At 41.5% G+C, this 27,160-nt stretch overlaps 1 protein-coding gene across 5 annotated transcripts in view; it reads right to left on the reverse strand.

Moving 5' to 3' along the window:
• Positions 1-26,359, reverse strand: part of LOC110986366 (protein unc-13 homolog D-like) — a 29,749-nt gene extending 3,390 nt beyond the window's left edge. The window contains exons 1-25 of one of the 5 annotated variants that reach the window (XM_022248181.2): positions 25,895-26,359; positions 17,578-17,628; positions 17,225-17,329; positions 16,420-16,479; positions 15,878-15,944; positions 14,158-14,596; positions 13,640-13,762; positions 12,958-13,150; positions 12,401-12,493; positions 12,163-12,266; positions 11,696-11,906; positions 10,886-11,050; positions 8,949-9,073; positions 8,244-8,406; positions 7,919-8,022; positions 7,380-7,589; positions 6,470-6,659; positions 5,917-5,991; positions 5,255-5,359; positions 4,016-4,306; positions 3,405-3,578; positions 2,777-3,029; positions 1,920-2,082; positions 1,211-1,424; positions 444-589 (exon numbers count right to left, since the gene is read on the reverse strand). In XM_022248181.2, coding sequence (XP_022103873.2) covers positions 444-589; positions 1,211-1,424; positions 1,920-2,082; positions 2,777-3,029; positions 3,405-3,578; positions 4,016-4,306; positions 5,255-5,359; positions 5,917-5,991; positions 6,470-6,659; positions 7,380-7,589; positions 7,919-8,022; positions 8,244-8,406; positions 8,949-9,073; positions 10,886-11,050; positions 11,696-11,906; positions 12,163-12,266; positions 12,401-12,493; positions 12,958-13,150; positions 13,640-13,762; positions 14,158-14,596; positions 15,878-15,944; positions 16,420-16,479; positions 17,225-17,329; positions 17,578-17,628; positions 25,895-26,332 — 4,262 coding nt within the window. In that variant the 5' untranslated portion in view covers positions 26,333-26,359. Of the gene's footprint in view, positions 1-443; positions 590-1,210; positions 1,425-1,919; positions 2,083-2,776; positions 3,030-3,404; positions 3,579-4,015; positions 4,307-5,254; positions 5,360-5,916; positions 5,992-6,469; positions 6,660-7,379; positions 7,590-7,918; positions 8,023-8,243; positions 8,407-8,948; positions 9,074-10,885; positions 11,051-11,695; positions 11,907-12,162; positions 12,267-12,400; positions 12,494-12,957; positions 13,151-13,639; positions 13,763-14,157; positions 14,597-15,877; positions 15,945-16,419; positions 16,480-17,224; positions 17,330-17,577; positions 17,629-20,154; positions 22,006-22,195; positions 23,105-24,237; positions 24,616-25,894 lie in introns of those variants that run through there. The other 4 variants (XM_022248182.2, XM_087141284.1, XM_087141285.1 and 1 more) reach the window with 4 other exon arrangements.
• Between the last annotated feature and the right edge of the window lie 801 nt (positions 26,360-27,160).

The raw sequence follows: 27,160 nt of genomic DNA on the forward strand, positions 1-27,160 counted from the left end.
TCTGTAAAGGCAAGTTAACAGCGAAGTTGTGACGACAACTGTTTCTCCCCTAACATTTTTGGTCCCCACATTCGTATTTTGACACACATGTACTATCCAACTATATGGAGCAAGTAATTGTGCAAGTGCGTGGCATGGAGTATGCACAAATAAGTTTCACCTGAATGTGCTCTCATAATTAAGCTATAGGAGCATTTTCTGGGCATGAACGACATCATGAACACAGCAAAGATAGTCACTGCTTTCAACCATGAAAAAAGTTGGCTACTGGTAGGCAAATCGTTCAAGGCAAATCTTGAAAGTATAAACGATTTCAGTCTACGATCTTGCAGTGCTTGACTTAAATGAAGTGGCGTGACATGGTGCACAGACAGACGTGCGGCAAAACAGCTGCAGGTTGAGAGCTAGCTGGCGAGGGATGTAGTATGGCAAGCAACGCTTACTGCCTCAGGAAGGGTGCCAGTCGGGAATTGGTCATCGGTGGCCCGGTCCCCTTGTCTGTCCTCGGTTTCTGATTCTCAATGGCCTTCTGTCTTCGGGCGTAAAACATGCGAGCATTTTTGTCCCATTTGCAGCGGTTCTTCAGGATCTGAGACAAATAAATCAACACTAATGTAAAAATACCACAAATATGTGATGAAAAAAGGAAGGCCCTACTGCATTGGTAAACTTGCTTGAATCATTGAATGACGCTGCACAGCACAGCATCTACCAAATAACATATCCAAGACTAGTATATATACAGTACTTGTGAGTCAGAATTTTGATAAAGTCCACCCAGGAGGCAAATAACAAGTCTGCTCATGATTTAAAGGGGATGAACACTGACAAAGGAAAACATTTGTCACTTGGCTAAAATGAGACTTGACTGGAGGCTGAATGTCAGGCTGAACGACACGAAACCATCACTGTCACAAACCAAAGCAACAGTAGTGTAACTAAGGGAGCAGGGAATGGGGGCATGGGTCCCTCATGACTCAATGTCTGTGCCCCGTGTGAGCCCCCCCCCAAATTAAAATGAAGTGATAGTCAGCATTTTAACTGTATCAAAACCTATCGAGTGCCCCCTCCAGAAAATCAGCCCCCCAAGCACCCCCCTGTAAAATGTACCTCAGTTACACCACTGTAAAGCAATGAACCTGGAATCTTGTGGTGAATTTCCCGTTCTTCCATTTCGACTGCTTTCACAAAGATGGTTTGTTTTACTTACGTCAAATGCACCCGATGAGCAAGCGTAGGGCCGTTTCACAGGCATCATGATGACAGGGCACTGATCCACTGACTGATTTGTGGTGATCGGCCGTGCCTGCTGCAGTGGGATGAAGGCCTCACCGATGAAATCGTTGCTCCAGAGAACGTCGTAGTCCATGACTGTCAGGCTCATGACTCCGCCGGCCTCAATCAGGTCCATGGGTACAGACGGACTGACAAGAAAATAATCAGAAGTAAGTTTGTCTTAATCTATACATTTCTCCCAAAATCCACAATGATTTTTCAGGGCTCTTGACAAATTGTGGTTTTTCAGAGGTGTAAGTTGGAGACTGCTTATGCTAACATCATGATGTAAAAACTTGAAAAAAAAAATCAAAGATGGACATCCCGTGGAAAATTCCATCACGTATTCCCAACCCTTTCTTGACTTTTCCAGTTCTTGACTATTAGAATTCTCCTCCAATAGGACAGAGTATGCTGTTAACAGGTGTTAACTCTTTCAAACTGAATTCTACACGGACAGCGGCATGCCATAAGCATTGTGGATAACATGTCACAGAACTCCATTTCATGTGATATTGACACACTTCATGCAAATTGCCGTCCTTGTACTGAACCATGCACCCACTAGCGTCCCCTTAAAACTAGGCGAGAGGAAGATCCTGATACTTGGGTCGGAAAAATGCTTCGAATCAATTCCGACTCACATCTGGAATGTTTCATCAAACACTGGGTTGAGGTTGTGTAGCACGTGTCGTGTCTGCTGAACCAGTGGCTTGTCAAAGGCTGTCTCTGGTAGCACCTCCACCACCACAAAGGGATCACTGGTACCTCTCCGGTCCATGCCAGGCAGGTCCACGGCATTGCACACTGGGAACAAAAGGGAGACTTCAGGATTCACTGCCGCACATCTCATGATTTGTACAACAAATGTCGTTTTAAGACAGGCACATGTCGAACACTGGTTTGGTGCAGCATGTAGGCTGGTGCCCTTTCGGAACAGAGCGAGTGCCCTGGCATCTGCAGACTGTCATCTTGAAAATCACAAATCACCCAGCCCCCAGTTCTGTGATAAGCTATTCAAATGAAACTTACTGTAATTCTTGAAAGGGGCAATCAGAGGGTTTGGTCATGGTATCAAAAACGTCCTTGTCCACTAAATTCTGAATGACCGAGGGGGGCGCGGAGTGGACAAGGCCATGCCACATGCTGTCACAAAATCAACTAAGAAAACTCTCAGCTTTGACATGGCCTCTATCAAAAGAAATCCTTATAAAAGTGTGTAGATTTTACATCTTAGCGATTTCAATTGACAAAACTCAATTTGACAGGGAGAATATTCCTTAACTGATCATTTTGCACTTTGAAAGTGTAAAGGTGAAAGTAACAGGGTGCCTACCCAAGCAAAGTGAACCTAATAGGTGAACTCAAACCTAAGATTGTAAGATTATCAAGAGATATTAAATTCAGTGCACCAGATCATGAGGAAACAGCATTCCTGGTTTGCTTCAGAGAGACACTAATCTAATTTTGGATCTTCCCTTCAACACTCATGAATCCTCACCTTTGACGATGATCGTCTTCTTGCCTCCTGCCTCCTCCTTGCATGCTATCCTGACCCCCAGGTGACCAAAGTATTCACCAGGCGTGGCCATGTCGGTGGCCAGGTCCTTGTAGTAGCACAGCATCAGGTCATGGGTGCTCAGAGCGTTCAGGTCCAGCTGGCCCAGCAGGAATTTGTACTGGGGGCCCTGGATCTTGGCCGGGTCCAGGGCCAGACCGGGACGTTGAAAGTAGCTCTCCAGGGCATCCAGGCTCTGCCAAAGAAGTTTATCTTAAATTCAATTTGAATTATCATCTTTCGTGTACTTCCGTGGAGTCTAATTGTTGCCAATGTTTGAAAATGACTTCCAAAGGGAAATTTTTCCAACATTTCAGTAACAACGGCAACTCTTGCACAGAAGATATACTAGTCAATTAGTCTCTACAATTGGAGTAAATCAGTGAGTTTAAGCTGTCATTAGTCTAGGAAAAGGGCCGACATGATGTTCAAAGGAGGGGAAAACCTGACTTCAACTATGACACAAAAACTGGTCGATTCAGGGGAAAATGTTCCAGAGTAGAAAATATTAAAGGAAGTAAAACTTGTTGATTGTGGATCACAGACGTCAATCTTTGTTATAGCTACCCACCTCCCTAAGTTCTTGGTAGTACTGGGGTTGCCTGCCAATGTGCATGAGGGACACAATTCCTCTTAGGAGAGCGTTCCAGACCTCCTCGACAATTCGAGGGAAAATCTGAGGCATCAGTTGCTTGTACAGTGTCTCCAGATTCTGGTCAATGTAGGTGAAGAATTCATCCAGGTGCTGCAAACACAAGGGAACAGATATGGAATGCTCAAAACCATGAATCAACTGGATGATAGGATTAGGTTTAACATGTGTTGATGTCCAACACAAAAATGATTACAATGCAGAAACCAAATGTTTAGCATCAAATGTTTGGGAATTCTCAGTGAGTAAAGTTTGAGAAGTGGCAGTGAGCTATACTCAGTGTTCCAGATGGTGTGCTCTGTTCATCCAAAAAGTTGGGAAAAGCCCACTGGCTGTTGTCAGAATCTCGCTCACTCGCAAATTCCAAAAGAGCTTATTTTTATCACGTGATGCAATCTCAACCCTTCCCTAAGTGTTCTCTTCAGCGTGTCAACTTTCAATTAGTGTTAGAGCAATTAGAGCTGTAATCGCCAAACTTTCTGCTCTGTTCAAGGGTCCACAAGATCTTTCGAGAACTCGTTTTGGCTCACCTCTTCTTTCGTGGCAGCTTCCCCTTTAGGGTTGACCACCTTGCCTAGGACCTTCAAGACCTCCTGGCACATCTTGTCGGCGATCTTCCTTTCCAGCAGGCCCGACATGCCCACAGTGTCCCGGCTGGCCTTGGTGGTCATGCGCTGCAGGGTGCTGAGGGTCAGCTTACCGGCCGTCAGGTTCTGGTGGTGGGTGGCCAGGCCGTTGACCGTCTGCTCCCAGTCCAGCAGGACAGGTAGGTTGTCCAGGTAGGCCCGGACGTGCTCGATGTTGTTCAGCGTGATGCACAGCTGAAGGTGGAGGATAGGGGAGGTCACGTTTAAACAAAGTAAACAACTCCTCTGGGTCACACATGGACCTTAACGATTCCCTAATCCATCAGAATCCACCTGGAGACTTGCAAGGTTTTGAAGGACCGAGAAAGTGACAGTCTGTGAAGTAACTCCTTCCTTGGACTTGATGCCCCCTTGACATTTATTACCCTCTCCCAAATTATCACACTTACTGTGTAGTAAACCAATGAGATTAATTCTTTGAAATACAAGTAACTGTCTGAAAAAGCATTAACCTGAAAGCACCATTTGGTTTCTGAGTATACAATTTATCGCACCCCATTTGGTTTCTGAGTATACAATTTATCACACCCCATTTGGTTTCTGAGTATACAATTTATCGCACCCCATTTGGTTTCTGAGTATACAATTTATCACACCCCATTTGGTTTCTGAGTATACAATTTATCACACCCCATTTGGTTTCTGAGTATAGAGTTTATCGCACCCCATTTGGTTTGTGAGTATACAGTTTATCGCACCCTATTTGGTTTCTGAGTATACAATTTATCACACCCTATTTGGTTTCCGAGTATAGAGTTTATCGCACCCCATTTGGTTTCTGAGTATACAGTTTATCGCACCCCAGTTGGTTTCTGAGTATACAATTTATCACACCCCATTTGGTTTCTGAGTATACAGTTTATCGCACCCCATTTGGTTTTGAGTATACAATTTATTGCACCCCATTTGGTTTCTGAGTATACAATTTATCGCACCCAATTTGGTTTCTGAGTATACAATTTATCGCACCCCATTTGAATTCTGAGTATACAATTTATCGCACCCCATTTGAATTCTGAGTATACAATTTATCATCCATCTCCAATGCTTTTATGTATTCAGAAAAACACTGCAATCCTCTGGAACATTTCTCAGATGATACCAAACAGGATAATCAATTACCTTGTCCTTGATGTCAAACTGTCCGCTAATGCTGCGATAGAAACCATTCTGCTCCAACTTTTTGTGAATAGATGCAGCGTACAACTTGGCACCCTCACAAATCAGCTGTGGAACAATGGGCAAATATACTTCACACTCCTTAACAGTCAACAAGTACATTTTAAAACTTTACCGTATCCTGAGAGAATGGAAGAAAATTAGACAAATGAATTTGAAAATTCCAAATGAATAAGACAACTGTAATGCCAGATCGGGCATAGAGCTAGACTACAGCTTAATGAAGACTGTGTGCTATAAACCGATTCGTTGACGCCATTTACTTGCGGTGTCCCCATCATTCAGGCGTGCATTCGTCAACTTGATGCATGCATGAATTTGATTAATGGTGTGCTCCCATTGACAGAGGAGGCATTTCAATGCGCATCTCATCTGTACATGCCCGTGGGGACAATGCAGTTATGGCGCCTGATTCTTGTCACTGAATCAGTCTATCACCTCAAAACACTTGCGACGATGCTGTCTGGACCACTAAGAAATATATGCAGGTTATCATGGGGACCAAAATGTTGTGGAAAAGTCCTTAGAAAAGTCCAACTTTCCCTATATTCCCAACAGCACAATGTACACCAAGGTTGGAATTTGCCAAACTGTTCATTACTTACATCTGTGATTTTGGTGACAGCCATACACCTGCTGTCCACTCCCTCAAAGCCTATCTTGTGCCATTCTTCTGTTACCTTTTAAAAAGATATAGAAATGTTTGTGAAGAAAGTGCAGGAAAGATGGCATTCAACATGAATTAAACAATTCATCCAAATGTATGTTCTAGTGTGCAAAGGTAATATCTAGATATGAACAAATAAAAGAGCAGGGCAGAAATCAGTGAGATAACAGGCAAAGAACCTCTTCTGTCAAGACTTCAGATTAAAATGTTGAAAGTTATTAGCAACCAAGGGTTGTGTAAACAAAGTTGGATCCTATGGATCCAAAGCACAAGTACATCATAACTGGTAACAACATACAGTCTATACCAACCAAAAAAGATGTGTGAAACACCAACTGCCCTTTATGTTCTCAAATTTGCAGACAAAAACTCCTTTGAGTATTCAATATCACACATGTACAAATAGTGATGTCTATGCAGACTATTGCCACAATCATACATCTGTTCACTGCAAAATGGACAAAGTAATCCAAAATACGGGCAAGACTGACCTTTGCGAAACAAGACTGGACATCAACGGCTGAGTTGGAGTATTTGACTACACTGTGGACCAGCTGCACGTCCTTGTCCATTTCCAGAGCTCTGCGGACACGGTCAAAGGTCTCGTATTTGAAGGTGACCAACCAGAAGATGAGCCCCTCCTGGAACCAGGTGTGGTAGTTGGCCATCTCAAGACCCTCACTGAAGGAAGAGAGAGAGGAAACAACTACGGCTGAATTATGACCACTTCTTAATCTTTTCTACAACTCAAGCAAACTTTGAACTTCACTTCACCGCTTGTGAACATGACTAACATGCCTTGCCCTCTTTGCCTGATCGGCAACAAGGTGAAATTACACCAAAAATACAGAATATTCGGATAAAAGCAAATAACATCTTGGTAATGATGTTATCAATGTGAAATTCTGCACGAGGCCAAGTAAGCCGCCTTGCATCAGATGGGTGACATCATTAGCAATGAACTAATAAGGCATTTGATGACCCTCTTAAAAGGTGAAGAACGGCTGAAATAACAACATTGATTGGTTTTTAGGTACCACACATGTATTATTACCTCTACACATGTCCAAAGAAAAATGGTGCAGATTCACAAATTTTGCTGCTGGTTTCTGTTGTGCTTTGTCATTCAAACAAGATGCTGAAATGAGACTGATTAGGTTTTACCAGATTGGTTTTTCTTCACGTCAATTTGAAAAAAAAAGAGCGAAAAAGTTTCCTCAAGGTATGAGAAAATGACTAGCATACGCAGGATACGGGTACACAAAGGGAAGCCTTAGGGACATGGAACTTGACAGAATTGCTGAGTCAATTTGGGGAGACAACAAAGAAGGATAATAGACGAGGTTCTTGGAAAAGAGTCATTTCAAATGACTACAACCAGCTGTATGGGAGACAACCTACCACGTGTGGTTGTTGCTCTTCAGTACCGAGAACATCTTCTTGACAGTCATGTACAGCTTCAGGCTAGCCTTGCTGGATTCGGCGATGTTTTCCGGGAACTTCTGGTAGCGGACTTGATACTGGTTGAGACTGCTGAGGACTTCTTTGAGACTGGCTGACACTATGCGGTCCATCTCCCGGGCCACGGCTTTGTTGTAGTCAACCGTGAACCTGCCAAGATGACACCACACGTCAGAATTGAGAGCATCATTATGAACTACCGTACAAAGTTGTGAGGGCATAGCTTAAACAATTTGTTTCTGGTTTTGGCAGTTCAAAAAAGTATGGATTGCAGACATCATGATCAAATAGTCTTAATAAACAAACGATACTGATGTTGACAGAACCGAAGTGACCAGGTTTCTAATTTGGGAGGTGAGCAAAATTTCCCATCCAGTATGTAGAATAAATACTACATATGCAAATGATTAGTAATCAGGTGACTTTAAATGTAAGGTCTTCACACGTGAAAAAAAAAGAAAAGGTGTTTGTAGCCTTACTTGGTGAAGAAGTTCTGGTATTCCTTGGTCGGTCTCAGCAGAGCCATTATATCTCCTATGACGTCTCCAAGTCTGTCTAACAGCTTCAGTAAATCTGCTGGTTTCTTGAAAAACAACACCAAAAAAAAAAAAAAAGAAATTTGAAAATACCAGGTGTGAATAACTACCATCCGTAACTCCAAAGGGGACAGTCCTAAAGAATTTTGATTTCATATTAGCTTTGTTCCCACTGATGTACTTCATAAACTGCGGGGATGAGTACTTCTAAGGAAGGATGATACATCTTGTCAGATAAAGATTGGTTGGGGTTTAATAAAACGCTCACCAGCGATCCCTCAGGCTGAGGTAGTTCTTCCAACTTGTTAGTGAGCCACCTACGGGTGTCCAACTCTATCACTTCTTCCATGAGTTTGCGGACTCGCTGGTGCGGGATGGAGTTTCGGTCCTTCCACACTTTCATCTGGAGCAGGCTGAAGATGTTGTTTAATCTGTCCAATGTGAGACGGGAAATATTTCACTTCACTAATCTGATACAAACAACTGGAATGGATAGGTTTGAGGAATTAGATAGGTAGGGAAACCATCTTATTAAGGTGCTCAAGCTACACCTCTTAGACAGCAGAGGGAGAGAGACAGACGGGGAGTGCTTAACAGTCAAGATTGTTGATCAACTCAAAGCTAATGCAAAAACTTTGCAAATCCCAAGTGCAAAGCACACCCATTGACTGGAGACTCTGTGCTGATAAAGTGAGAGCAGTATGTCGTAATGATGTCAATATCAACTACAGTGTAGGAAAGAGGCAGTGCAGTGTTTGTCTAACCTCACTGTTCATACATTTGGCGGTGTGTTTGTGCAAACTTGTTCTAGCAGTAACGCCATTCTGCAATAACGTAGGGAAAACCGTGACCTGTCTGCTTCTCCGCGGTTGGTAGGTCTTTGTGTTTGGATATTCTGTTGGGAAATTTCAGAGAAAGACCATGTTTTCTGCGTATTTGGAGCAGTCTGCACGAGTTCATTCACTCTGCTCACCTGCATTTGGACTTGAGAATATCCAAGACGTGCACGTCGGAAGGAGGGAAGAGAGCAGGGCAATCTCCCACAGGACTCATGCAGTGATCGATGTAAGTGGATATTGATGTTTCAGTCACCTCAAGCTGTTTTCAGAGAAACGATAGGGAAGAACATTGTCAGCTATCAAGAGCACCTACCAACTTCCAGTTGGCTTCTCCGTTTTTTTTAACTGGAAATAAGAAGTTAACATTAGAATTAAAATGTATCAATAAAAAACTCACAGAAGTTGATGAAAAATTTTTTTAAAAGTGTAGTGAGAAGGCAGAATAAAAAAAAAGAACTGTGACTCCCCTGGAGTGTTCACAGTAATAAATGTGAACAAATCTGCCAAAATTGAAGCTGTGGGCAAGTCCGAGCAATGACCATATTTTGACTAGGGCTACGCACATTGGAGTGCAGTGCAAGTGCACACTGATAAGAAGCAATAGACCTTATTCACAGGGAAGCCATGTTCAATCATATTTCTTATTCAGTGAAATCTGTTAAATAGGGTGGAGTCAGACTGGGGTTCTGAGCCTAAATTGTTTTTTTTAAATGTCCCTTAAAACATGTGGGCATGATTAACTAAAGTTCCCAGAATGAAAAGTTAACCTCACTTTCAATTCAATATGGCCAACCAGTGAATAAGGTCATATTGGCCATGTTGACTAAACCATAGTCTGTGTCAAAACCTGCCATGTTCACAACCAGTATGGCACATTCTGATGTAAACATAGTGGGACATTAAGGTCAATGTACACGTAATTATAGGAAGGCACCACCTTCTGATCCATTTCTTAAATCATGCAGACCAGTTGTTAGATTTAGACTGTGGCAGGTTTGGGGTAATCTGGGTAAATGAAAATTTCTTTGGACAAGGATGAGTGGGTCAGTTACTCATACTCAATCTGGGACTCTCATTTCAAGCAACTCAAGAATACAAAATATCAACAAGGGCTCAACATTTTGTTGATACTGATACAAAAACAAACAGTTGAAGAATTACTTATTAACCTTAACACTCCTCAATTCTTCCCCTGTTGGAGGACTGAGGAGTGTTAGGGTTAATGTGATCTGGTTGTGCAACTAAAGCAGTTTAAAGACTAAAAGAACATCCGGTAAGGTTTATTAAACTCATGCAAACATGCACATTTGAAACATGCAAATTATATCACGAAGGTTAAAAAGAGGGAGGAGGGGTTGGAAACATCTGACCATTTTGTTTGTTGCTGATATGCCCAGAAATAAAAAAGGAAATCAAGACACAGAGATGTATCAATTAATACACACAGGACTCTTGAAATCAAAGCCAGGTTATACATATAGGAGTAAGTTCAATCATGCAGTGGGGATATAAGGCAGGCATCGTGCAAGGTTAGCACAAACACAACAACAGACTTAAACAAGTTATCATCACCTTGCTGGCTGTCACATTCCTGGCAGGAAAAACTACAATGAAGACATTGAGAATAAAATACACAAATGTAGGCACATTTCCCATTTCTTTGAATGTCCAAAGCACCTTCATGGCTTTTAAGAAAACTGAGGAAAAATAAGACGTGTTGACAAAATACAGCTAAGTTACATTCTTGATTTATTCTTCGAAATAAAGATCAGATGGAAATAAACATAAAGAATATGCACATAATCCCAAAACAAGACAAAGGACAAAAAATGCATTTGGTTCAATGAGTTCACCGATATTACCATTCAGTTTTCTATAAACATCCTACTACATCCCATATAACCCATAACACCAACTTGTCAAATTTTGCTGAATCTGTGAGAATCCAACAAGAACAATAAGTCTGGGCCTAGACCAAGAAAAAAAAGCTTGATTGCGTGGCTGTACACTATACTAGAACTTTACATAGGTAAAAATCAATTCATAGGCAAATATGGTGGTGATGCCTTACCTCGTACGAGAGGAACTTGGGGTTCTCGGCATAGATCTGTTTCACCTCCTTTGCCTCATTGCTGTAGATGGAGAAGGTGGTTTCGGCAATCATTTCAGCATGGACGTGGAACATGGCCTCCCTCAAGGCCCGGTCCATCAGCGAGGTGTCCGTGTCTTCTTTAGCCTGCAGGAAGAGCACTGGCATTACTTTCAGAGGATACACAAAAAGTGTGACCTCCGGAACCTGACACTAATGCAATGCGGAAAAGGTAATCTCCATGAGTCCTCTTATGGGATTTTAGTCAGAAACCCACACAAAGGGCATCACACCATGCTTCTATGTGATAAAAGCTTTAAGATCACTGCAGAAAAAACAAAATATGCTATTCCTAGTCATTCAGTGACCTTCCACTACAAACTGAAACACCCAAAACGGGAAAAATATGCATTTCTGTTGTAAACATCACTTAAGGTACTGAATGAATGTTACAAAACAACTTATAACATTACCCATCAGGAACTTTACAAGAAACAACTTGCTGATTTGAGGTTGCATCATATCTTTCCCTATTTTTCAGCCTAGACCAATTTTTTTGTAGGGGTTTTCTATTTTTTCCCATTTTCATGAACATATCTGGACAAACATAACCTGGGGGAGGGGTGGACCCAGCCTTTACAGGCTTTTCACAAACTGTGACAAAACGACAACCGGCCATTGTCATTTTCTTGAGAAGTCTTTCAGGAGGTGGGGTGTCAGAGAAAAATGTATATTTTGTACATATGTGAAAATGATGGACAAAACTGGGAGAGCCCTAAGTGTAGCACTAACCTTTTCCTCTCCTGGTTTGCTGTTGATGTCTTTCTGTCCTTTCTCCTCTCCGGCCCTTTGGATGTTGTCCGTGGACTCAAGCAGGCTGCTGACCGACACTGAGTCTACTTCATCTTTCCCTAGACTGCTTATGGACAGCCTTGTCAAGGACAAAAATTCATAGGTTGGGGAATTCTGGTGGTGGTGAAACTCCAGAAGAGACGAGAGGTTTCTGCAGGATGCAGTGAGAAGCGAATCAAATTGAAAAAATAAGACAGGAGACATAAAAACAGCTCTGCAAAACTATGAATGTCAAAACTGCTTGTGATCAATAGTACTGTACGATATCTTGAGAAAACTGAACACAACGGTACCTTGACTGTGAAAGAGCCACCATAGTGTGGAAACTCTAACAGCCTTGATAATTTTATGTCAACATACGTTGGACAAAGAGAAAACTATAAACTCAAAATCTGAACATTTCTTACATGAGCGTCTGTGAGAGCTTGGAGATGCCTGCTTGTATCGCAAAGCAGTTCAGCATGTGTCGGCTGATCTCAGGAAGTTTCCCGTCCCACGGCCCTTTGCCTTCCTGCAACAAAAAATCCAACCCAAATGAGAATGCCTCCAGTCTAACACACACGTAAAACAATATCAGTCACTTACACATTAACAAGAGTGACTGTGAACAAATAGATCATTATCAATCATGGTAAATTTACATACCCTGATGTATTTTTGGCCTTCATATCTGTAGACTGCTGATGCCAACTGATGGTAGAACGTCAGCATGGAAGGGTTGCCTTTCTTTGAGTAATCCTGGAATGAAAATAAGAATGTGCATATTTACAGTCAAGTACATTGTACATCAACAGTCTAACAAGTCAAATCACAAGTCTGGTCAGACGCAACAGGAAATGTACAATTCATTCATGCAAATCACTCATCAACAATAACCAGCTCTGCCCAGATATGTACCTGCTCATACAGCTTGATGGAGAGAGGCAAATATGTCCCTTCCCCCCCAAAAAAGGAAAACAAAGAAATGGGGGAAAAATGACAGAGATTTATAGGGGACAGAAATCATCAATTTGCTTGAAAATACCTCAGATTTGATCCCCTTCCACCACTGATGGTTTGTCCATTTGCAGCTGATGGATTCTTTGTCCCCCTTCCATTCCCCTCCCCAAAAGAATCCCCCCCCCCCGGCCAAGCCCCTGAAATCCCTATCCTGTCCTATGAGATGTGTTTTGGATGTACATGTATGACAGGGTACTCATTACCTCTTCACGGACAAACTGTAGCCGCATGTGACACTTTCCACCGTTGCTTGGACCCGATCCCTTGGAGTTGATGTGTAACGTGTACCACTGATCCACGCGGGTTACTGCCGGAAGGTCGGCCAAGGAGATAACAACCTGGCCCAAGAAGTCGTCAGTGTTCTTGTTGATACCGTGTTTGATGTGACGAAACAGGCTTTGGAAAGATGGACCTTTTTTAAGTATTTTGGTTCAATTTTACATGCGCATGTTTCTATTTTAGTTCTGTTTGATTTTTCTCTGAAGCTATTTTTTGACGTTTGTGTCTAGATCCTACCAAGAATTTAAAGCCATTTACATTGTTCCAATTTGTGCACATCTCATCAATTTGACGGCGAAGCAAATTCACATAATGATGAGCATAAACATGCAACTTACTTCAACAAAGGTAAATTAAAACAATCTCCAACTTGTCATCCCTTCTATATTTCTGTTTCATGAGCTAACACTCTTTTCTGCACAACCTAGATGAAATTCCAAGTGTAAGAAAGAACCGACTATAAGGTCATGTCCTGATTTCTTGGCTATGGCTGGAGCACCACACTAGTGAATGGGAAATGGCTTCAGCCACTACAGCAAAGGGCTTCCATAAACATATGTACCATGTCAAGCCATAGCCATGTAATTCAGACGTGGCTGAACATACTTTTTAATTCCTGCCATTTTGTGTTCAGACTCCAGACTCTTACAGGCCTGCCAGAGACTGGTCTCCTCATCCATGTCCCACATTGTCAGGGTCAGCTCTGTGTCTTTGATGGACGATATTGCACTGACGGAAGAAATGCATCAAGAAACAACCATGATCAGTTTGAGATGGTTAATTACTATAATGCAGAATTCTCTGGTCTGAGGGTACTAAAGTACCTGCTCTTCGAGGAGGACCCATCATCTGCCAAAAGACAGGTGCTAGTGGGGAATATGTAATATAATGTGCATGTGGTAGGCCGACCATGAAATTATAATGTATTCTTTCTGTGTAAATGGTTGGTGGTGTACTTCATTGTGAATTTTTCCTCTTGACTGTGCTCTTTAGATGTTACTTTTAATTTTGTGAATGTATAAAAACACCCAAACTTTGTTTTGACCTGAAAGCCACGTCCTGGAAGTTAAGGATTTTTCTTTGTTGCAGAGACTGAACTTGACTGTAAAAGGAACTTGACTAACATGTCAAAGGTTTCGTTCCACACAGGATGCAGTGTGGCCTTCTGACAGCTGGTCTTGAAGACAAACTCTGCCTCCAGGGACTGGCTGTGGATGGGTGACCTGGGTGAGGCGATGGCGCTCCCATCGGCTGAGTTCTTGCGCCTGTTGTGGGCCTTGCCGGACACCGTCAGGGTGTCTGACCGCTGCTTCTGGATCTGGTTGGGCAGGGTGGCACCGCCATCGTCCGACTTCTTCCGGCTCCCCTTCTTGAAGCTTCGCCGGCCGTCCGAGTTCCGGCGGTTGACCTTCTCCGATTGGCTGGTGACTGGAGTGGAGGCGGGACTAGCGGGGTCCTCGGGGCAGGAGTTCCAGTGGGTGAGGTGCGGGTGCTTCTCGTGAGACGGGGAGTGGTGATGCTCATTCTTACATATAGTCAGGAGGCAGTAGGGGTCGCTCATTCCTAGATGAAATTAGGCAGCAGTAGCAAGTAAGTCTGACTATTCCCTGAGTTGGGAAAATACAAATTATTTTGTTGTCCATGAAAACTTCAGCACTGCTACAGCCATGTGCTAATTCTCATTTGTGTTTCTTCTAATTGGCAATGCCAAGGTTTGTGGGCATTAAAACGGACACCTGGTCACCATTTCTGCACATAAACCCATGCAGGTATGTACTCATTGCCAAATCTCATTGCCATTCTTATGGGGAATCCACTGCACTGCTGCATATGCCTGCATATTATAAAGTGCCCAAAAGTCTAAATATTTATTAAATTTGGTTTATGAAAAGAAAAGTGTAGTGAAACAGATAAACCGAATAAGACAGCAGACGAATTTTAAATTAGCTTTCGAATCAAGGTCCTTAACCACTTGCTGCCGGGGAACCCTGTTTCGAGCACCATGCGTTTATACACAGTGCCGGGCTGCCCAAAATGGGACAACAGAGCTGGTCCGTGTAACAAAAGACTGTACTCGGAACAAAAGACCTGCTGCTGGATTAGCATCGCGGACGAAAGTCGGGGATTCCGGATCTGGACACGTATGCTTTATATGCGTGGCAAGGGGCTCCGAACTCGGACAAAGGGAACAGGGCCTTATAACAAAAGACCGTAATCAGCACAAAAGACCAGGCTGCTGGGAATTACCGATATTTTTTCACTCTCAAAAGTGGAGATAATCCAGCCTTGTTTTAGAACAGTATATCACGATTTGGGGCATTTAGAGCTGCGGATTACCACCGGGGACAAAAATGCTTCACCACCGCAGCGATGAGCCACACAGCACCGCTGCATGCTAATCTGGCCCCTATTGAAAAGAGGTCAGCAGCGCACTGTGGCAGGTTCGTGAGCAAAAGAAAGTTAGATAACACCGCACAATCTGGGCTCTTTTTACAAGGCTGCAGGTCTAGGCATCAATAGATTTTGTCTGTCAGGCTAGAGTGGAGACCAGACAATTCTTCGTGTGGGTATAAGTATGCAGTGAATGAAGATAGGAATTTTTTAAGAATTTTGAAAACAGACAAAAATGATAAATATCCCGCCCCAGCATCATCAACATTGATAACTGCCCCAGCAGGAAGTGATTAAAACCCCTTTTGTGTTTAAGAATGGAAAAGAAACATGTTTACGGCTTTACAACAGCTTGGTACAGAGAGCATCAGCTTAAATACTGATTTAAAATCTCTCTGAAGATCTTATACCAGCAGAGAAAAATCCCGGTATCAAAATGTTCATCTGTCTCACCGTTTGCATCCATGCCGAGAATGTCCTTGGCCTCAACCACTGTGACTTTCAGCATGCAAGCTGGGGGCTGATGATTACAAAGAATATAGAGAATATGATTACAAGAATACAAGACGGGCCACAGTACACTGACATGTACATGGTACAGTTCCATTGTGTTGTTTTGGTGACATATACTTCGAGGAGTACTGTACAGCCTCTCGTTATGAAAGGACCCCCGATAACGATCTCAACATGAAAACTTTTCACATATCTACATGTACACCCACTTGTTCTTCTGTTCCATTTAGAATTCCAGTCTTCAGATGAAAAGATAATGATATTTGAATGCAATGCACTGTGTGGCTCACATTTGGATTGTTTTCAGAATAAAACAGGTGCGAACATGAGAATATTTATAGAACAGTATGTGTGTGTTTAGATTATACGATATTAAACCAGCAACAAAAAATTGATAACTGGAAACTTGCACTTATAAATGCCACGGAATGATAGTGGCAAGGTGTACCTGCCACACTGCAAAGTAAACTTTAATACATTACCTTATTGCCAAGTTCGTCTTGCATCATGTCCGCGTGGATCTCACTAGGGACGTCAAACACCTGATACAGAAACAATTTTAACAATGACTTAAGCAGCTTGCAACAGAAAAACCCTTTTCTGTTTTTGTTTTGGTGCCTTAAATCATACTGGTAGGTCAACACTGTTTTATTGACACTGGATTCTGCAAATTTGTTGCGGGCACTGGGAACTTTTAAATGGTTCTGCATCTTTATCTTTTCCAAACACTATGCCAGTGTGTATTCAAAATGTTTGATCACATGATGGTGCAGTTTTATCTCCTTGAAGTTGTCAGGTTTATTTTTGTATCATTACAACATAGAACTCCAGGTATCAAATACTGAGACTGTAAACTGTGAATTCATCTGTGAGAGGATAACGCTTAAAGAACAAAAATCACAGAAATTAATTACATGTAAGCTACTGTACATCTGAAATATACGCATGTGGCCACAGCCAACAGTACCACACATGTCCATGTGAAGTTATTCATCCAGTTGCTTCCAGGTGTATGTCTGTGTGTTTTGCCAGGTGTAGCTAATAAATTAGATGCAGTTGAACCACACACTCAAACTCAAGCAAACTCCCTAGTTTTGCAACAAATTCACAGCTTTTCATTTTGCAACTCTGCAACGTCCAACAAATCTGGCCCTCTGACCTCTGACACAGAACAGCATGTACATTACATATATGTAAATACCTTTTCCTTTCTGCAGACTTTGATCAAATTTGGGGAGAACCAAGTCAGTCTGACAGTGTCGCAGTTATTAGATACTGCATGCTTACCTTCTGCAAATGAGCAGCCAACTGAAGTGGATTTGGATCACTGGCGCTGATTTTCCCAAGCGGGTGGATAAAGCTCTGCAACAACTTGGTGTAAAAATCCACAAACTAGAAAAGGAAAGTAGGAATGTTGGTTTACTTCACTCATTTGAACATTTGTAGGTTATACATGTATGTCTTTGGCAAATCACACTTTTATTCAAGGTAGAAAACGTGAAAAGCCATGGTGATAAAATACCACATATGGACAATAAAGATGTTATTGATTGATACTTAAAAGTACAGAGGGTATTTTAGATGAGACTTTTTGACTAACATTTGAGAAAAATGAAAACAAAATTTGCCATCAAACTTACCTCAGGTTGGAGAGCAGGTGCACTATCACAGCCTGGCTCCATCTTTGTGACCTGAACCAAACAAGCATACAAACAAATTTAGAATTCCTTGCAGTTTCGGCAAAAGACCAAATATGGTGTACGTTCCACACGTACATGTATTTAATTGATTTGTTTGGTCACTACAGCCGTTTAACTAAGACTTCTTCCAAGACTTAAATCTTAAAAAAAAACCACAATTTGACTAAGATACCGTATTTCCAAGATTGGCTTTACTTTCTTCAAACATATATGTAATTCTTTGTCCTTCAGTGATGACAAAAAAACAATATAAAAGGCTTATATCTTTCTAATGACAATTCCATGGTAATTTGAACTTTAAGAATGATGAGATCTTCATATCAATTACTTCCTACATCCTTATAAATGAGGTACCAGACTGACATTTACTTTAGGTAAAGCATGTTGTGTAAAACACTGTGTGTAAAAAGTAGTCAACCTTTGACTTATTTTGGTCAGATGGGTCAGGAATGAGAAACGTACCAGTACATGGATATGTACATGTAGCTCCTGACAGTGTGGTGGTTGATAATACCAGTACAAACAGAGAGCAATGGCATTTTTGTGGTTTTTATGACAACATTGTGGTTTTATTATGGATCCTTCTTCTACACCAGTGGAGGTCAATTAATGGTGCTACTGCGATTTGGATCTGAAGTTCCTATTTAAGGGTATCTGACTTGTAAAATTAGATTACACAGTGACCAGCCACAAAGGGTGAAATTAAGCAAGGTCCAAAATTGCACTGTCATCTATGTGTATGGCTGTGGCTATAAGCTGTGGCCTGTTAATGACAAATGCTGAAGTCACAGTCACAACATACGCAAATTGGACATGGTCAACAAAATTTTACTTTCTATTTATACACCTGTTAGTGTCGTTTATTTTACTACATTTACATACTGCGCAGTAAGTAGAGAATACTATAAGCAAATTCACGTGACTGATCACGGGCAAGATTCTTGACTCCATACTCAAGTGTGCTTTTCACTATGATAAATAGAAATTACATGAACAGATTAGTCACAAAATGCCCAATGTTCAACCATGATTGTACAAAACTGATCAATCCTTGCTGATGCAGCAAAAATTACTCATAATGAGAAAGCACTGTGGCTGGACTGTCCATCAAACTGCAAATATAATCAGACCAAATGGGGTAAGCCTGGATGTGTGAAATAAACCCAACCACATCAATTAGCATGTAGTGTAGTTTTTCCCATAAGGATTACTGGGACATGCTGAATTTCCGGAGGGTGAATGTAGTTGGTGCATGCGAGTGAATCAGGTTTTCATTCAGCATGGCCAATGATGTTGATCCTTCCAAAACCGGAGCAATTTATCAAAGAAGAATGCCCAAGGTCAGAGGGATTTTCGTTTCTATTCAGCAGAAACGTCAAGCTTATTTTCCCATTGCAGACCAGGTAGTTTTTGGGGTCTACACGTACTTGTTTAGCTCTAACAGGGGCACATGCAGGGTTCCACATTGGCGCCGTGAAGTTCTGGTGACCTCCATTTTTTTTCTTTTCTGTATCCCGGATTGAAAGCCCAGAGCTCCCCAAATTGACATCGACAATGTGTTTACGGTACATCACTGGCTGAACACATTCCAAATATTTTCAGCATGCAGGCTGTGTTTGGCATTACAAAAAACATCATCCAAGTATCACACAACCTTTTGACCTATTCTCTTCAAATTTAGGCAATAAACATTGCAGCTCTTAACAGAAATACTTGTAAAATGCACTGTGATTTGTTTTAATTCAAATACACTGTGCAATCAAAAAGATACTTGTCCCAATAAGTGCACTTTCCAACTCTTTATATTTACTGTGTTTTTTATAAGTACTCTTTCCAAATATTTATATTTACTGTGTTTTAAGTAATTTTTGTTGTGCAGTGAACACATGTCAAATTGTTATTGTTTTCAAATTTTCTTTGGACAGCTAGCGTGCAGCAAATCCATTTTGCATTCTAGTTACACTTATCAGAAATGGCGGGTAACTCGTCCCGAAATGTCATTTAGGCAATGAAAGAAGACAAGACCATGAATCAACATCTAGGCTTTATTGTACTGCTGTAAATCTGTTGGCATGAACCTGCGTAGGTCAGGCCTGTACAGGCAGGTACTACAAAGCACCTGTCGGAGTGTATAGCCTCCATTCAAACTTATTAGTATTGGTGCTGCCATCATCAATTACATGTGCCTGTGGTGCAAATCACGCACTCCAAGCATTTTTACCCATATTCTATGGTAAGAAACATGAAACTAGAAATTCTCAAAAAACAAAAACTGTACACATATTGGTATATTTAATACAAATGGTACTTTATAAGACTTGGAAGAAATATGCAAACATCTACAACCTGATCCAATAGGATACAGCAACTGTAATCCAACCTGATAATATGCATTCAAAGTTGACTGAGCTGCCTTTGAGTTTAACACCCTGACATTGTCACCATCAAATCATGGTGGCCCGCTTCTCAAAGTACCAGGTAATGGTATTCGCACCAGTAACACAAGAGCAAACATACCAACATGGACATCCTTGAAGTGGTGAACAAAATCTTGAAAGGAAATATTCCAAACAAGGATGAGACTACACCTGTACCGACTAAACCATATGGCCGCTTACACGATAATGAAAAGGCCCCAACACAGCAAAGCAAGTACCTACATGTACATGTATGCACTAACTAACGACAGCTAGAGTAATTATGAGTGATCTTATTGTTTAGTTTTCCGGTCTCGCCGCTGAAATTCTTATCTCCACTTTATCTGCAGGTAGACATCATACCATGGTTGCTACCCAGCAGTTAGTCTTATTTTTCTAAATTTGGTTACATGTGTGGAAAACCACATAAGTGGGGCTTGAATGTTAATAAGAAAGATTGATGTCTAAAATATTTGATCAAATAATTACATGGATGTCGACAGTTGACGATGAAGCAAAGTTTACCAACAAATCAATTTATAGGTATCAGTTGCTGACACTGACAGCATGTCAATATGCAATCCACGGTACGTAACCAGGATTTTGCATATCTTTGAAATAAAATAACAAAGCCATAAAACTAGCTGCAGCAAGTTGCTGTCATGACAGTCAGTTCATGAGATAAACAGGCCAATTTTATTTCAGTTTACACAACACCATTTAATGCTGACTTGTGAACAAAAACTACATCAAAGTTTTTTTATAACGTACAGCAACTAAGGCCAAATGCCGAGAGATGAGTTGTGGGAACTAATTGATTTAGTTACGGTACATGTAGGTTGTACTGTATAAAGTATGCTATGTATACATGTACACTCAAGTGTCTACAATTTCAAAGCATCTTTTGAAACCAACTTTCAGGGCTCAATGGGCAGCTACACTGAATTCAAGAAAAAAATTGAAACAAATTTACCACAGAGATATCTGCGGCAACTCATTTATATGAAAATGCTTGGCACAAGGAGACTGTTGTGAGAAATGGGAGTTGAGAACTTGGAATGTGTCAGAAAAAAGTAACTCTATCTTAGGCTTCGCGTGTGGGAGAAACCAAATGAAACAAAATGTTTTAGTTATCTCAAACTCCCATCTGAAAAATCTATTCTGTCCATTATTCGTGTACGAATAAACATTTTATGAAAAGGCAGTTACCGGTATACTCCAATATGCAAGGTACATGGTTGAAAACTACCTGTACTGGTACATATTATAACAAATGCTGAACTCTATCAGCTGTGTAGAGCACAAGTGTTCAGAACAAGATAAAGTTCAGCCAAAATATTAATATCCGTGAACGATGTGACTAAAACCTGATGACTTCTGCAAACTATGTCAGGTACATGCAGATTATGAAACCATGCCAACATGCCAGAAATGCTTCCGGTTTCTAGTGGACTTATGCTGCAGATTACAGTGTGCCTTTATACTGTAGATAAACTAATGTTCCGGTATTACACAGTATCACACACAAGGACACCTATAACAGGCCAAGCCGGAGCCAAAATGTCCATGGCATATTTTCGTTGTTGACTCTGTGATAACGGAAACCAATTTTGATACCCTTGACAGAGACAAGAAAACACAACCTGACAACCTGTTTCATTTTCACAATGATCCGAGTATTTTTCAGCTGATGTAGGCCTAGAGGGTCAGTGGAGATAGATTTGATGAGCACATGGTGCATATCAAATTGTACAGTTGAGCATTGTAAAAAATAACTTTGAAACTTTTAACTTCATTATCAATGGGGGGAAGGAATAACTTAAGATCCCAAGAGGTACACACCTGTGCATACAGTGACATGAAAGCATCCCAAAGCAAAATTAGCACATAAAATAATGCAAACAAAAAATTCAAAATCCTTTATTGGTTTGGTTAATTGTTGACATTCCAGAGCACATGTACATCACTGAATAATAATTGCCCCCTCCCGTAAAATAACAAACACAAAACATCTGTTAAAAAAATGCAGATTTGCCAATAATGGAATCGTATTTAAAACACACTTTCACTTTGTAAACTGACAATATTGAAGTTAACAAAACACAAAGCAAAATAATAGTACAGTCCGATTGCTCACGTACACAAATTGGTTTACTGTTTGCCACTAAAGTCCAAAGTCTGATATCTAGACTTGCTTCAGTCCCAATCCTTGCTATCCTTCAGGGGCTTTGCAGTAGGCAAGGATCCAGAAATACTCCTAACTCGCAGAAGACAGAGGTCAAACACATGCACATACTTTACCCCAAGTGCAAAACAGTTAGGAGCAAGTCTAACACCCTCTCAAACATGCTGCAACTGGTTGCAATGCAGTGTTTATACACTCCTTCAACACAGGAAAGGCATGAGGTGTTTTTCCTCAATGCCCCACAATGGTACTGAGTTGCCTGGTAACAATGTTACATTATCTGTTTTTGTCTGGAAAAAATTTATCAGTCGATGTGTATTAGGTATCATGGTTCAGTACTTTTGAGCCTATAATTTTAAGGGACATTTTGGCATTTTCATCACTTATCTGCAGGAGATAATATCAATGGAAAATTTTATTTTGAAGCATGTCACCACAATGTGAAAAATACGCAAGCACATGTACGTACATCTCTTTCTAATACAACGCAGAATTCTGTATAACAATCGGGCAAAAAAAGAGAGTTTGGACCCCACAGTTCTGGGGGTAGTCTTAGTGCACAAAAAGAATCCAGCAAATGCAACAAAAGAACAATTCAGTGTGATCAAAAACTCATGAAAAACAAAACAAATGCGAGAACATCAGCCTCAGGCTAGTGTGTCTTGAGTACCGTAGCTACAGCCAGTAACACAAAGGTGAATATTCATAGTAATATCAACCCCATTATGTACATCATCTACATTCACAGTATTAGAGGCAACAGTACAGATGTTTGAGATTTGACCAACATTTACATGTAATTCTAATAAGCAAGTATTACAGACATTCTCTAACACAGTTGAAAAAGTTACTTGAACTAATCTGCTTTTAAGCCCTGTTTTATTTAGAGTCTATTGTCAGAAATGTTCTTTACAGTGATTCATTAACAGACCTGTACATACGGTCAAACATAAACTACAATAAGGAACTTGAAGTAAAACATGCCTTATTTACACTTATATATTATGTTGGCAGGGTAAAATGCCTCATGAGATCTAATCCTTTTTTAACTGAAAAATGTAGAGCTAACAAGGAAAACATCTGTTAGCCATGACCATGTAAGTTCCTACAGCAGTCGTTGTGCCCTTCAAGAAATAGTCATCGGATGATACTTACACCCTGGACTCAATTATGAATGGTGCATCTGACCAGCACGTTGTGACTTCATTGATAGTATCCCTGAACATCAGCATACAATTTGAGTCGCTACAACAACTTGAACAAGATGGCAACTTTGAGTTCCATAAAAGGAGAGTTTCCCATTTGAATGGGGAATTTCTCTTTTCTTCCCAAAGGTACCCGTAAGTTACCTTCCCATCATCTACTTCCTTGATAGCCATGTACAATCTCGCATAAACACATTTTGATTGTGCCAACTTACCTTTCCATCATGACTATTTGTGCAATCAAATTTCATACATGCCTGCTTAGTGAAGTTACATGTCAGATGGCAAGGTTTATTTAAGGAAAAGACAGGAGCTGTGCTGCGATTGGTCAAGCTATCACATAGCTGACAGTTATTGAGAGTTCCTGCTGCTGATTGTCTGTAGTGTGGGTGGGCAAAATGCTCAAGAATTTCACCATTTTAATGAGGATATACCGGTACTAGGTGATTAAACCTCCCCATCTGACATCTAATTATCCCTTTCCACAAGCCTTATTGCTGATACCGCAGAAGTAATTTTGTACAATTGTAGAAAGGCATTGTGGGAAGGAAAAAGGAGCAAACATTGCCCCTTTTGCTTCCCATAGTGCCTTTCTATCATTGTGCAGAATCACTCATGCGGTATCAGCAATAATTAATCTTAGGCCTAGGCCTATGCTTTCTGACACGTCACAGCTGTTTTTTTTAGGGAAAACACGAAAAGAAGTGTTGTCCGTATATGGAACTCTTTTACTCATCTGATCACTCAATATCACATTTGCTGGACAGCGTAATACTAGGCTAATTATACTTACCCAAATTGATGGCATTTTGACAAACACTCTAACGTACGATAAGCTGCAGGCCTAGCCTATCACTCAGTAGGCCTACCAATAATTGCTACCATAGTGACAATGACACTAGGCCCATGGAGGATAGGAAGGAGGGGCTTGGCCTAACAGTTAACTGACCGTCTTCCACTTTTCCAGATTTAAGTTTAAAGCCTAAGTCTTAAGCCAGAAAAAAAACACGGATCAGCCTTGACTGAACTTTGTTTGATCCAGACATCAAAATCATCGGTGGTCCAGCAGAAAAGAGCGTGACTGAACAAAGCGACTTCTTCGTGATCTAACGATACAATTTCATTATCTATAATGAACTTTCACACAGCTTCGTGAAAAAGTTTTAATACCGCGGAAACACTGTGGTCCCCAAATACACGTAACTAACTACTGCATTTAAAGAATTCTGGGTTTAAGACCATAGACAACTTTGGCCAAGTGCACTGAGGGCGCCCTCTTTCCATTGCGGCATTGATAACTTGAGGCTAATAAACGTCGTTAGGAAAGGGTGTGATAACAAAAGTGACGCAGTTACGTGCAAAGCAGATGTCAGTCGTCACTGTGGTTAAAATGAAATTGAACTTATTCAATTACGTTTATCTTGCGATTCCATTTTCGTCCCTTTACACTCTATTTTTTTTAAATTCTTTCAATTCTTAGGGGGCCAGGGAGGCCTCCTCATTTGGAGGCCTCCTTGTCCTCCGCCTCCGCGATGCATTTACGGCTGCACGCACTCGCTGGATGGAAGTAATGAAAAGGTTACCGGACAACTCGTCCGTATATTTGTTCGGGCAACTTGAATCAGGACAACTTGACCGTTAAGATGAGTCGTCCGTCAAGACAAGTTGACTTCAACCCAGAGACAACTACGTGGCAAGCGCGTGCACGGATGTTAAAGCTGTAACGCAGCACAATTGATGCATGGTTTGTAAGTGAATTCGTCACACAAAGGCGGACGCGCCACGATTTACAGGCTAATTCTATTGGACGATCGCTGAAGTTGCGCGCTAACTTCCGGTTCCATGGTTCCATATAACAGCGATCAATGCAAACTCTATGTGCATGTGCGCGTGCAGTGGGCGTGGATTTAACTGAAGTGACGTCAAACTTACGAACCGTATGGAGATCAATGTTTAGCACAAACTATCTCTATTAGGAATAGAGATATCTCTGTTTAATAGAGATATCTCTATTCCTGGAAAAAAAATGTTAACTTTTGGCAAGTCTAGGAATAGAGATAATAGGATTAAATGTTAACTTTGCACGCCATACACCGCAGTGCGATGGATTACCGGTGCTGACTTGGATTGTGAAGTCAAATTTCATGGAGGTTTTCAAGTCTGAGACCGGGAAATTTATTAGATAGCTAGACGCACCCACATAACGAGTCGACTTATCTCAACGGACGACAGTCTCTCGACCGTAGAGTTGTCTTTCGGTTTGATGCACACATGGTCGAGTTGCCCAACGGACAAGTTGTCTGGACCCAATGAGGTTAGGCTATAGATATCCCCCTGAAGTATTTCGAAAAGCTCTTGTAGTGTATGTCAATTTAACCCCTGTTATCAGTCAGTTTGCTCACCCCTTTGCTACCAGCAATGAACATGCGGCATCTTATTAAGTATCCTACCTCCTCTTCAAATTTCAATTCTTCATAATGTCTGTCATCCAGGAGCATGTCTAAGGATCTGGACCGGGAGTGCAGCCTCGATCTCTCGTTACTCCTCAGTATATTGTCGGTGCTGAGCAGTCTCATGATGCCCTGCCCCAACAGCTTGGGTCCGCGAGAGATTGGGTCAAGGAGGCTGCTCACCGTGCGAAAGGATTCATCCACTGTTCTGGTGTTGTCCAACCTTGAAAGCTTGTCAAGATTTGAAGGGTTGCTGGTGAGAGAGTAACTGCTCCAAGAATCCCGATCCCACGTGTTGAGCCTCCTAGCATTCGTGGCATTGCCGTCTGATTGACCCAATTCCGTTACCACCAAATCTGAGCCTGGGTCGCCACCTGACGAATCTGCCAGTGCCCGGTAACCGACAGTTTCGGTTTTCAATCCTGCGTTAGCCGTCATCGTGCCATCAACGGTGTTCGAGTTCTCCCGGAAAAGGGAACTCAAGTTAAAAACATTGGTCATGGTAGCAGTTTTTTGAAAGCCGGCCCCCCTGTAATTAGATTATTTTTTCTGTCACCACTGGGTCATCGCTCGTGAAAGTTGCCAGTCATGCGCGGGTTTTTAGTTTGAACAGGTGGGTGGAACGGATCCACGCCCATTCTCAGCCGGAACGGAAAATATGCCAAAAATAGCTATCCGTGCGTCATTTGACGTACTTTGTTTAGGTACTGTTTGTTGTTTTCTCCAGTGGGATCATTTATCAATCTCGGGTAGTCGACGATCTAATACAGTTACACAGTTACCCTTACTTGCCGTTAGTTGAGCCGGATGCATATGGATGGTTGATTCTCAGGACCGAAACAGTTTGACTCACAAACTTGAAAAGAATGAACTCGTCAGGTTATGGTCCACGGTTGATTTTTCCAGAGCACAGTCAATTTTCTTCTGTAATTCGTGATCAACCTGCAACCAATGAAACCAACAACACCAACTCCGAGTATATAGGCGACTGGCACAATTTACGTGTATACAGAAAGTGGCACCTGCTGCAAGTGGTGCACGCACAAAAAAGCCAGCAGCCAAACACAAGATTTCAAAGAACAAAAACGAAGTATTGTTGTCCTGGGGCTCCGGTAATATTTCATTTCGGCATCTCGGGCCTGTTTGTGTTTTGTAAATCCGACCCTTGGGCAATATACTCCCTGTCCACGCTTCAAGTAACCCTGGATTCTTTCCAGAAATGAATAGACCACCAAACCCTAAACGTTTGCGATCGAAAAGGCTTCA

Source organism: Acanthaster planci, linkage group LG09, assembly GCF_054643075.1.
Source record: "Acanthaster planci isolate LZ-2023a linkage group LG09, COTS_SCS, whole genome shotgun sequence".
NCBI classification, from domain to species: domain Eukaryota; kingdom Metazoa; phylum Echinodermata; class Asteroidea; order Valvatida; family Acanthasteridae; genus Acanthaster; species Acanthaster planci.